At 50.0% G+C, this 12970-nt stretch overlaps 1 protein-coding gene across 2 annotated transcripts in view; it reads right to left on the reverse strand.

Annotated features, from left to right (window-relative positions):
* CTNNBL1 (catenin beta like 1) overlaps positions 1-12970 on the reverse strand; it is an 86430-nt gene that overhangs the window by 26056 nt on the left and 47404 nt on the right. For both annotated transcript variants that reach the window (XM_077929481.1, XM_077929480.1), the window contains exon 11: positions 12290-12471. In XM_077929481.1, the coding sequence (XP_077785607.1) occupies positions 12290-12471 (182 nt within the window). The remainder of the gene's footprint in view (positions 1-12289; positions 12472-12970) is intronic.

The following is a 12970-nucleotide window of genomic DNA, read 5'->3' on the forward strand; positions in this document are numbered from 1 at the left end:
ACCCCAACCTCTCTCACCACCAAAGAAACACAAATGAACAGCAGAGAACCTGCACGAGCAACGCTGACACCAAACCCTACATACCTTAAGCAAAATAGAATCATCGCCACCCGACCCCCACATCTTCCCCCCCCACCCCTTCCCCCCTCTAATGTCTCAACAAATGAAACTGATTTGTAAAAATGTTACATGGAAAAAATACGAGAGACATTACACATACTTCTGTAAAACAAGAAAATCTTTAATAATTTTTTAAAATAATAATAATCTCAGGTGCAACTATTTCCTCAGAGCCAGAAGATGAAGGCGGAAGTTCACGCAAGATGCCGTGCCTAAGATCTGAGCACAGGTGTGCTCTTTGCAGGGGCAGACGTCTCCCATCAATGGGAAAGAGAAGGAGCAAGAGTCTCTGCTCCCAGCATTGGCCTTGGCTCTTAGCAGCAACAAAGAGCTCTCTCTCTCTCGGCTGGTCCAAGCAAATGCCCATCAAAGGCATGAAGACATCTCCATACAGCGCATCATTTGGCTTCAGGAGAGCCTCCCGCAGCCAGTGGTTTGTCAAGCATTTTTCTAGTCCCTCCTAGAAGAGGGAAAAGTTTCAGATGCTGAAGAAGCAGGCTTTGGTTGGCCCTCTGGGCACAGTTTGCCTCTCCCACTGCTGAGGAGGAAGTCCCCACCAATGCCTCCAGGTGGCACGCTTCCTGTCAGAGGCCAGCTGTGCCCTGTGCCAACGGAGCCAAGAGCAAGGTTCTGCTCCCCTCAGCCACAAAACTTCTGCTGAGCTGTCTGGATTAGCTGCCTGCCTGGGAAAGGTCACTCCCTCCAAGCGCGGCGCCGCAATGCACATTGTGCGCAGCGCTCCGCCGGCTCCTGGGAGGCTTGCCTGGCTTATGCTTCTAAAGGGATCATAATCCTTAATCAAGAAGATTACAACAAGCAGCTAATCCCAAAACAAACAGCCCCAGCGCCGGGCAGAATTAAACTTTTTGGTCGACGCTAATTTCAGTCATTAATGTGACATCACTGGAAGAAATTCCCTGTGCGGCCCCCTCCTCCCTCTGGGTAACGTGTTGTGGGGGGTGGCTAACGGGTTTCATTAACGCTAAAGGCTGCTTTTAATGTATGATACAGGGCAAACCTGGATTTGCTGCTGTGCCAGTAGATCTTGGCTCCCAGGTGAGCATACCTGTATCGTGTGATACAGGCTGCAGAGCCGCGACAGAGGCTCCCCGATTGTGATGGGCACTTCAAAAGTATATGGAGCCATGAGATATCTTCATCACTAAATGATCACATTGAGCTGAGGCTATTGGTTGGGATTCTGTTCTGGCGGCAGCGTCTGTTTCGCCTTGGTGTGATTTTCCTCCTCCTCTTCCTCCCTCTTGAGAGCCAGTGTGGTGTAGTGGTTAAGAGCGATAGACTCGTAATCTGGTGAACCGGGTTAAATTCTCCGCTCCTCCACATGCAGCTGCTGGGTGACCTTGGGCCAGTCACACTTCTCTGAAGTCTCTCAGCCCCACTCACCTCACAGAGTGTTTGTTGTGCAGGAGGAAGGGAAAGGAGATTGTTAGCCGCTTTGAGACTCCTTCGGATAGTGATAAAGCGGGATATCAAATCCAAACTCTGCCTCCTCCTCCTCCTCCTCCTCCTCCTCCTCCTCCTCCTCCTCCTCCTCCTCTTGGCCCAGCTTGCCTTGGCTGCCCATGTGTGATTTTGTCAACAAGTGACTGTGCTCAGGGCAGGTGGCGTTGCCAGAAAAATCACCAAAAGCAGTGACACCGACTGGGTTGAATGGCAGTGAGAGCCTCACCTGAGGCAGAGGAAGTAGAGGAAAATGGCGCTAAGAAGAGCACTTGAAACAGGGCAAGGCGTGTTTCGCACTGAGGGCAAGGTCAGTAGAGATCAGAAGCAGTTTGCAACAGCCTTGGCAAAGAACACAAAAATGAGGCTGACCGTTTAGGGTCGCAGCCTAGGTCTACACCTACTGGAAGGCGCATGTACAAACGCAGTGTTTTAGAGCAACCTGTTTTGGGGAGAACACTAGACAAAATAGTAACTTTAGCAGGCATCTGCAATCTGCCCACTCCTGTGAAAACATCTGCCAGATTGTCCACTGCTTGCAGCATCTTCTCGCCTAGAAAGGATGGTATTTCCAGGGAAACGAAGGTATTTCAGGCCTGCTAAAACCATGACCCAGCCTCTCTTGACCAAAGTTTGATTTGATCCCATAGCTCACCTGCACCCGGTAGGCAGATTCCCCCTGCTGCCCTCAACTGAGCAAAGTTAACAGAATCAAGCACATTTTCTGCCAACATGAAGGCTGTCACGACACAAGGAGACACTGGAAGGCATCACTGGTTCTCCTGGATGTGTTTCCAGATACATGACTACCCTCAAAACTATACGGCAGTCTCTACAGGGACAGGCAAAGGGGAAAAGCAGCTCTCCCTTTTTGACATTTGAAAAGGCTCGGGCAGCTGCAGCTCCAAGCCACTTCGTTATCAAGATTTTAGTGCCACCTGCGGACCTCATGAATAGCAATTAAATTCTAGATTTTGTCGGCTGCCAATCTTTGCTGCCCTCCATAACCTCGGAGGTTCTGGGTACAGAAATCCAGCTCATCGGGAGTGCAAAAGGTGGCAGGATTCATGAGGCTTTGTTGCAATCTTCAAACACTCCCAAGTTCACCTCGATTAAATTTATACTCCCTATCTCTGCCGCGCAGCCAGGAGATTAGGGCGCATGCTGCGGCCTCCGGGCTGAGGCAGCAAAGCCAAGCAAATAATCTCTCCTATCAAAAGAAGTTTTGTTTGTACATACAAGATCAGAAGGGGGCATAAACAACAGGCAGGCTCTCCAGGCTGCAGCGTTATCGCAGGAGCAGATAAGAGCAATAATTAAAAATTTATAGGAGGAAAAATTGGCTGCTTTGTCTGGATGGAGCAGGTGGGGGGGGGGTCCTAGCAGAGATCCTTCCCATGCCAGTGTGCTCACTTGTAACCCGGAGGCTGGAAAAGAGGCAGTCGAGTCGGTTCTGGGTGTCAAAAGCCCTAACTCAGACCTCCTGAATCAGAGAACAAGGGACCCCGAGGGTCATCTAGCCCAACCCCCTGCAATGCAGGAATCTCAACTAGGTCATAATAGATGCGGAGAAGGCCTTTGATAACGTATCGTGGAATTATTTTGAAAAAATCTATAGAAGAAACAGGACTTGGTGAAAACCTTGAACACTTGAACACTATCCCAGAACGGCCTGAGGGGACTAGGAGTCTCGAGGTGTCAGTCATCCCCTTTCTTCACAAAACCTCTCCAGAAGGACTTGCATAAGAACATGCAAAGATCATCTGCTGGATCAGGCCAATGGCTCTTCTAGGCCAGCATCATGTTCTTACAGTGGCCAACCAGATATGGGAAACCCTCAAGTAGGGTTTTAGCATCACTGCCTCTGACAGTGGAGTCACAGCATAGCCATTGTAGCTGGGAGACATTAATAGCCCTCTCCTGAAAGAATTTGTCTAATCCTCTTTAAAAGCCTTCTAGGTTGGTGGCCCTCACTGCTTCCTGTGGGAGGGAGTTCCACGGTTTTAACTATGCACTGCTACTTACAGAAAAGTATTTCTCATTAAAGTATTAAAAATCTAAGTGGTATGGTGGCAAATAGGAGAATTAAGAGTCCCGCAGAAATTGTTCCATTGTGAGGCATTGATACCGCACCATAAACTTCCCAGAGATAAATAGCTTTAAAATTTCTCCCATGTAATATACTTTAATGAGGGCCCATGGAATTCTGTAACAAAGGAAAGCTGCCCAAGCCACCTTGATGAAATAATACATGCCGGCAGTTGGGGGAAGAGCTTTGGCTAAGAGGATCAATGTTATTCTACACATAATCCGACATGAAATGCAGGAGGGCTCAGTTGCCTTCCATCTCGTCGAGTGTGATGCCAGGGTGGGCACCCCTTGTGGGAGCTCCAGGATAGGGAGGAAAAGGCACTGCCACCCCGCCTTCCAAGTGGGGCTCCTCTCTGCCCATGGAGCCACCTGCCAGGGGAGCTGCGTTGCCTTCATAAAACTCAGGGCAGGTGAAAAAGACGCCCCATCCCTTAAGGGCAACACCATCTCTCTGCCCTTGGGCTGTCACAGAGTGGTAGGGTTGTTAGGGGCTCCAGGGGTCATCTGTGGAGCAAGGGTGTCTTCTGCTGCTCCACGGGGTGGGATCTGGCCCAACGGCTTCAAGTTACAAGAAAGGAGATTCCGACTAAACGTCAAGGAGAACTTTGTGACAGTAAGAGCCTTTGACTGTGGAACGGAGAAGTTGGAAGGCTCTTCTTCATGGGTTTTTTTTTAAGCAGAGGTCGGGTGGCCATCTGTCACGGAGTCTTTCGCGGTGGTTCCTGTGTTTCAGGGGGTTGGACTAGATGGCCCTTGGGGTTCCTTCCAGCTCTACAGTTCTATTACCTTGACAGGCAAAGCATGTTTGGATTTGATCCACCTGCTGGACAGGTGAGCTCCTCTGCGCGCATTGCATCTGACTCAGAGAAAGAACCAAGGGGTCATCACAGGAACAGCTAATTATCTGCAGCAACAGCCAGGAAAGCGCCCCCTTGTGAGCCGCTGCCAGCAGACCTGCTTTTGTAAGACATCGTTCTCCGCTTAGCGCTTAAGGTGCCCCCTCCCTTCCGGGGAAATTTGCCCTGGGAGCGTGTGCGTCACAAGCAGATGCAACCAACACATTTTTCACTGGCAAAGCGTTTCAGGAAGGTTGTCATCTCAGCTGGCGTAATTAGACTTCTGAGTTAATGGGCCATAAAGGCGGACAAGGAGACGTGTGCCACACGCAGGGCTTGCAAAACGTCTGGCTGGCTGCCGCTTCGGCCCAAGGACGTGTCCTCCTTCCCGCCCCAGGCAAGCCCCGCCCCGCCCAGGTATCCGCTCTGGGCACCAGCTGCCAGGAAGGTCTCCTGCACAAGGGAAGGGCAGGCAAAGAGTTGGGGGGATGGCGCTGAAGCATTTCCTCCTAGGATAAGAATGTGGAGTGCAAAGATCAAGAATTTTGCAAGGGAGGAGCCACAGCCTAGTGACAGAGCTTTGCATGCAGGAAGTTCCAGGTTCGTTCCCCAGCAGTGTCTACAGTTAAAAGGATTGGAAAACAGGTGATGCGAAAGAGAGGCAGAGAGACCACCGGCAAGAGCCGCTGCTGCTGGCCAGAGTAGACAAGACAGGAATGGATGGAGAAATAGTCTGACCTGCAACACGGCAGCTACCTATTTTCCTAAGCAGAGATAAGAAGTGGCTGTTTCAGGATCTCAAGACCATTGACAAAAGAAGTTCCAAGTTTGCTTCTGCACTAGCCTTTCATGAGGCTCTGCCTTTAGACCTTCAGGATGCTGCATAGTCAGATGTTTGCAACCTCACATCTCTGCAAAGGGAGGCTACTGTTTTTCATCTGGGGGGAAAGAGACGCTCATGAGAGGTGATAATCACCTCCCTAGGCCCAGAAAGAAGGGACGCGGGTGGCGCTGTGGGTAAAAGCCTCAGCGCCTAGGGCTTGCCGATCAAAAGGTCGGCGGTTCGAATCCCCGCAGTGGGGTGCGCTCCCGTTGTTCGGTCCCAGCGCCTGCCAACCTAGCAGTTCGAAAGCACTCCCGGGTGCAAGTAGATAAATAGGGACCGCTTACTAGCGGGAAGGTAAACGGTGTTCCCGTGTGCGGCTCTGGCTCGCCAGATGCAGCTTTGTCACGCTGGCCATGTGACCCGGAAGTGTCTCCGGACAGCGCTGGCCCCCGGCCTCTTGAGTGAGATGGGCGCACAACCCCAGAGTCTGGCAAGACTGGCCCGTACGGGCAGGGGTACCTTTACCTTACTAGGCCCAGAAAACAATGGAGGTGAAGCTGAAGGAGCTACTACAGGAACCAGACGACTCTTCCCGTCTATTCCTCTCCTGCCTCTTCTAAATGGAAGTGGTTCTACATGGTCTTGTTCCGCCCTAGCTGAATTGGATCCTTTCAGCTGGAGGGGCCAGGAACTGCAACTAGCGCTCTCCACACATACACACAAACACCCAATGGAGTCTGCCCGCTGTGTTTTGTAGCCCTTCTCCCAAGGACATGAACTTTCGAAGTTCAATATTCTGTACAGACCCAAATGCAAATTCCAAAGCACTAACTCACACAGAAAGAACACCATGAACTGCCCCAAACAGACACATTTGCACACTCAAATTATGTATTGCCCTGACACCCCACCTTTCCACCTAGGCTCAGCGTGGCGCACAATGGTTCCCCTCTTTACTTAATCCCCACAACAATCCTGCGAGGTAGATTATGCTGAGCAGCAGTGACTGGTCCAAGGCACCCCAGTGGGTGAGTGGGGATTTGAACCTCTGTCTCCCAGATGCTGATTTTAATGTATGGATATATATAAACACTGGCAACAAAACTCAGCTCTAGGGTAGCAACATTTTGAACCAAGCTATAGGGAGACCGACAGAGGCTGATCTCGGTGCTGCACTTATTACCTCAGAAACAAACACAAACACTGCTAATAAGAAAGTAAAGCTAGTTCCAGACTTCAGTTCCCAGTGGCGCTATTTTTATGAAGTTTGCAGCAGCAAATATTACAGTTTCCAAGAGCCTAATGGAAATCACCATGGTTGATGATGACTTTGTGAAATCCCACCAGGGTATAGAATTGCAACCGCTTCCCCCCCCCCTCTCTCTCACACACACACATACACACACACACACACACACACTGTTCTCCATTAGTTCATCATTCTCTGCAAGTGTTCAACCCCAGAACTGCTGCCCTTCTTCCACCGACCTTGCACAATCCATTTCTTTCCACTACGGGCTCTTGGACCTGCTTCCAATCCAACTCATGCAGGCGACAGTTAGTGCACTGAAAAAGGCTGGAGCTGGTGGGCCACCTTCAATAATTGGCCGCTCTTTCCCTCCAGTGCTTGGGCTCAGCCGGACACTGAACCTGAACAAGACTCAAGGTGCATCGCTGCTATCCAAGGCAAGCTTGAGGCAATGCTATTTGAGACACACGCACCTCTGCTAGGGTCTGGCATTTCAGGTACTTCCCAAACTCCAAATCCCGGCCCTTGAGGAAGTGAGACCCAAACCTGAGCAGAAGGTTAAAAAGGAGGGAAAGAACCAGAAGCAACCTCTGAAGCAAAGTCAGATGCAGAAAGCAGTAGAAAGGAGAGGCCGAGTTTGGGAAAGGTTCAGAAAAGAGAAACCAAAATGATCAAGGGGATGGAGAAAGGCTGCGATGTTTGTGACTTTTCAGTTTAGAGGAAAGGTGACATTATTGCATAGCATGGAGAAACTGGGTAGGGAAAATATTTTCTCTCCCTTTCCTAACTCATGAGCATCCAATGAATCTGAATGTTGGAAGACTCAGGACTGAGAAATGAAGGTCCTTCTTCACACATTGCACAGCTAAAACGATGGATGGCTTTAAAAGAGGATGAGACAAGTTCACAGAGGAAGAGAGGGCTATGGGTGGCTCCTAACCCTGATGGCTCTGCTCTGCCTCCCCAGCTGGGGCCAGCAATGCTTCTGAATCCTAGTTGATAGAAACTGCAGGAGGTTCTTGCTTGCTGGTTTCCCATTGAGGCATCTGGTCAGCCACAGTGAGAACAAGATGCTGGACTAGATGGGCCATTGGCTTGAGTCTTGTTCTTACTCCACACTGAAATGTCTTTGAAGGAAGTATGCAAGGGCCAGAGGTCGATGGCTGAAGGTCTTGCCTTATTGTCTTCAGTCCACAATCTCAAGCATCTTCAGTGAGCAGGGATAGACAAGCCCTGCTGAGCCTGAGATCCTGGAGAGCTGCTGATGGTGAGAACAGACACTAATAGGCTTAGATGGACTAAGGGCCTGGCCTGGTCAACATCCCTTGCAGTACTCAAATTATGCACCGAGAAAAGCCGGCTTTCTGTAACCTGCAGAAAGCACGCGCCTTGAAGCAAAAGCAGGTGTATATTTTTTGTTCGTTTGAAAGAATAGTTTCTGCTTCTTACTGGTCCAAGGGAAGGGGGAATAGCTCTGAGCAGCTTGGAAGAGACATCCCTCCCCCCGCTCATGCCAGATCTTGCTGCTCAGCTGACCCAGCTCATTTCTTCTCTTTTCCTTTCCTCACCTGCCCCCTCTTCCCCATCACGCTCCGATTTCTGCAAGGTATTCTCCGCCTGCAATTTGCCGCAGCTCCTGGGAACAGGCTTTCAAAAACATCAAGCGGCTGTTCTGAAGCAGAGTTTTCTTTCGGGTGCCGATTTCTGGGTCCGCTTTCAAATTCTGCATTTTGCAGAATCACACCACGCAGGTCCCTAAGCGTGGAGGATGTGGGCACAGGGGGAGGATGAACACTGGGCCCGTGGAGGGGTGGGGAGAAGTGCTTAGAGCCGGCAGGGATGCTGGAGGAATTTCGAAGCAAAGTAGATCCAAGCTCAGTGGTGAGATTTTGTAAACACCACCAAAAACCATCAAGACACACATTTTAATCCTTGTTTAACACAAAGTGCCTGTTAGTGAACAGCTTAATGCCATTCTTTAATTTAAATGGCATTGAGTGTTTAAGGCTTTATAGTCTGGCAGGAAAAAAAATCCTCTTTGGAGATTTCTGGCTCAGAAGACTAGGTGGCATGTATATGCACAAACAGGTGCCTAACACATGAAGGGTTTTGCACCTCTCGGGGTCCAGCTAGGTGTCGCATGCAGGTACTATCCCAAAGGCTCCGATTAAGCAGGAAAAACTGACTCCGAAGAGGAACAGCGATAAGGCGCGATGCCAGATTCAAGATGCCCACGTTGGGGTTTAAAGCCCTAAACATCTCAGGCTCCAAATACCTGAAAGACGAGAGCACCCTCCCCACATCATATAAATTCCCTGAGGATGCACCTCTTTACAATGACCTCTGATACCCGAGGATTTGTGTTTTTAGGGGCCGCCCTATTCTTGTGACTGTAATTAGTTTTGAAGTGTTTCTAATACAGCATTTTTAAAATATTGCTGCTATCTGCTCTAGGGCCTTAGGGTGAAGGGCAGGTGAGAAATCTTCATAATAATGGCCTTACAAGTGGGCGGTGTTGCTAGCTGATTTTATAGACACAAAGTCCTATCGAGCTGCCATTCATTCATCAAGGACCACTAACGCAGACCAATTCCTTTCCAAGACTAAGGCTTCAACAATAAGAGCAAGTACTGACTCTGAGTACCCTTTACCATATCTGAACCATGTCTTTTCTCAGTAAACACCTGTTTACCAACTTTTCAGACAAAGGTGGTGCCAAAAGCACAGTTTGAGCATGACTCAGGGTGACTTAAGATCTTAAATTCCGTACAAGAACAACAGAAAGACGACATAGGAGGAAGGAGGCAATGAAGAGGCCGCTGCTAGAAGAGGGAAAAGGTGCTGCATTCTGTTCTTTAGCAACATCCTCTGAATTTTGGGTGTTTCCTGACACCCATGAGGTCAGCAATGAACATCTACTAGGCGCAATGAGACTGAGGTTCATTATAGCATGCAACCCAGCAGGAATCCCTGGGTAAACCAGGACATCTGCCTTTGCAAGCAAATACCGTCAAGAATGCAAAAGGAAGGTCCTGGTGGATCTTTGGGAGTGGAGGAGACAGTGACATGAGATCTTGCATGCAAGAATCCTGCAGCTGGTCTTTTGAAGATGCTGTCTGGGAGGGTATGGGGGTCTGTGAGGGAGGGAGATTTTGTGGGCTGCGCTGTACAGTAATTCTGATGAGGACAGATGAGAGCAGACCAAAGCGGTTAAGTTGATGGACACGCCAAGGGACAAACTGAGCCCAGAGGTCTCTAATCAGCACGGAGGGCTCTCTGAGTGACATCTGCTGGAGGCAGGAGAACATTGGGCTTGATGGCCAGCTGGTTTGAGCTTGTAAATATGCTTGTACTGTAGCACAATTAGCCTTCCTTTTCATGCCCCCGCCCAGATTTCACTAGGGCCGTTCTATTCACTGTTCCAGTGTACAAGGGGGTCACATCTGAGCACTGGAGAGAAAGCAACTCCCAAACCAGGTCAACCGGGGTTAACAGCTCCAGAGAATTCAGAGTTTTGCCTTCCCAAAATGGGCATTGTTCTGATAGATTGCTCTTTCTCAACCACTAAGCTGGGCTGAGCCCCAAACATCCAGCGTTAGTTCTATACAGTGGTACCTCCGGTTACAAACTCAATTCGTTCCGGAGGTCCGTACTTAACCCGAAGCTGTTCTTAACATGAGGTGCGCTTGCGCTAATGGGGCCTCCCGCTGCTGCCACCGCGCAAATTCCACTCGCATCCCGGGGCAAAGTTCGCAACCAGGAGCATCTACTTCCGGGTTAGCGGAGCTCGTTACCCGAAGCGTTTGTAAGGAGGACGGTACGTAACCCGAGGTTCCGCTGTAACTTTTAAAGACTAAAATATTTTGTGGACACTACAGGATCACATACAAAGCAGGGGGCAAGCTCTGCATCCATTGCTTACATCAACTGAGTTGAAGATGGTCCAGCTGTAAATATAGGGCCCAGGTGAAAAGGATGGCCCAGCAGTGGCTCGTGTGGGGCACAGGATTCAGATTCAGAAACGGCTAGACCTAGAGACCCTCTCAAGCCATCTATGCCTATAGCCCTGCTGGGTTGTCTGAGCACAAGGAGAAATCTAGCATGGCTTGGGAAGGATGTGAAACTGCTGCACCACACACAAACACACAAAGACACACACTCCTTCATCAGTATAATGGCCAGCCAAGCTCTAGGGAGGCCAGTTAAACATCTCTATTAACTGGAATTGCTACAATCTCAACAACTCACCTGCCCAGCGATGCAAAACAAAGAAAATTGAACCCACTTAAAAAAAATAAAAATCCACCATTTTAAGTCTATCAAGTCCACTCCTGGATTCTGTGAATCCTGCCCTGCTTATTTCCTGGGAACCTTAAGAGACAGGCAGGGCCCATTCTCCCTTGTAACAACCTTCACCCATTGGATGCCCTCTTTCACCAACCAGGGTGGTGAACTGCATGCTGGGTGCAAGGAAAGCTACACCCCTGCCAAGCTTCCCGTGGATCTATCCCACCCCATCTCAGAAGGAAGTGAAAACTCCACTTTGCCATACAGAATTGGCTCCCTCTGTGTGGCAAGCAGGCCTCCCCTTCCCACCTCAAAAGCTACCATCCATGATGGCAGCTTTCCAAAGCCTCCTGGTGCTCTGCCTGGAGTCCTCTCTGCACCCGTTCCCAGCGGAGAATCCAAGGCACAGAAGCTCAACTGGGCAGCTATTACAAGCTCTGTGAAAACGTGTCTTGCCAACCCATTGCCTTCATTAATATAACGTTATCGCGTTCCTAATGCTGGTGCTCTAAAGCAAATGTTCTGTTACCAGCTCACCCACTGGCACATTTTTCAGCAGGGAAACAGCTGCTCGCTGAACCAGTCACACACACACACCCGCCGCCCCTCGCCCCCAAGTGCAATCTTGCCAACAGCACAGCGCAGGCTCCTGCCCTCTCCTTTTCCAGCAGGCAGAAAAAACACACAACTCTCAGCTTATGTTCTGCTCTGGAGAAGTAAGGAGGGTGGGGACAAGACATCCCACCTCTCCCTTTGGAGTGTGCATTCCGCTGCGGTTTTCGCAGCACTCGTTTTTTCAGTGTAACAAACAATACTGTCTACCTGGTTTGTGTGTGTGTGTGTTTAATGGATAATCCTCACTAGTCAGTGGTGACTCATTTTCATTCACCACTGCCTGCCACAGGAGGGTCGGCCTTTCCTGCCAGCATCTCCACCCCTTGGCAGTAGCGGCAGCACCGCCGCCGAGACCAGTGGCAGATCAGGTTGGTGGGGCTTCTGGATCTCCTCCAGGGAGCGGGCGGCTGGGTGGTGGAAGGAAACCGAGAAAGGGGATGGAGGGGGAACACAGGAGAGTCACAAGCAGTTTGTGCCTGCGACGCCTGATGTTCACGTCACACTTCAGTGCGCGGAGCCAGGAAAAAACACGGCTTTGGAGGTGACATTTGCAGTTGGCTCATTACTCTTTTCAAAAGAGCCTGGCATCAAAGAGACAGCTTCAAACGGCAGGCTCACATGCACATATGCGGGAGCTAATTAACCGCCATGCTGGTAGCAGCCAGAGAGGAGGAGGCGCTGGCAAGCGACTCAGCCTTACAAGCGCTTCCTGGCGGCGCAAGTCTACTGAGGCTGCACTTCGAACTATGAGGCTGGCGAAGGGTTCGTGGTCAGCAAGGCAGGCTGTGTGGGATTAAGTCCTACCTTCGTGCTCCTTCTCGGAGGTCCCAACCTTCTTTATTTTCTTGGGGGACTTCATGAAGAGCGGAAAGATGGTCCGAAGGCCGAGGATGTCAACAAACTTGTGGCAGTTGTCTGCTCCCTCGGGCCCAATCATGGCGTGGTCCAAAACCTTCAGGGCACTGCTCCGGGAGATTTTCTTCTCTCTGTAGAAGTAGAAGGACTTTTGTCAGTGAACTGGGCAATGCACTTTGCCACAAGATACGGAAGGTTTTCCTCCGCCAGTAGGATGAGGCTGCACACAATGATGAACAAGCAGCAAAGTTCAGTCTTAGTCAAGGTGCAAGGTCAGGGAAGGCTAGGCTAACCTTTCGAGAGAACCTGGATTGTCAACTACACACAACCTCCCTTTCTGAAGCCAAGAGAAATTCCTGTAAGCTGTATCCCCAGTACAGGGGAGGATGGAAGTCAGCCACGACTACAGTCTAATTCTCAAACTTGAAACAAGAGTGCAAATTTATTTCGCACAAGGTGTTCTTGTTGTTTTATTGACCTTTCGTACATGGGGACTGGGTCTCCCCTCCTACAGCTGTAACTAGCAAGAGGGATGAGGCGCAATGGATATGTCAAGCGGGGGGAAAGCACTCCCTACTCATAGCCATATTGATCCGCTAATAATGTTTCATATTTCTTGTATGGCAGCTA

The sequence above is a fragment of the Podarcis muralis genome, chromosome 5 (assembly GCF_964188315.1).
Source record: "Podarcis muralis chromosome 5, rPodMur119.hap1.1, whole genome shotgun sequence".
Classification (NCBI taxonomy): Eukaryota; Metazoa; Chordata; class Lepidosauria; order Squamata; family Lacertidae; genus Podarcis; species Podarcis muralis.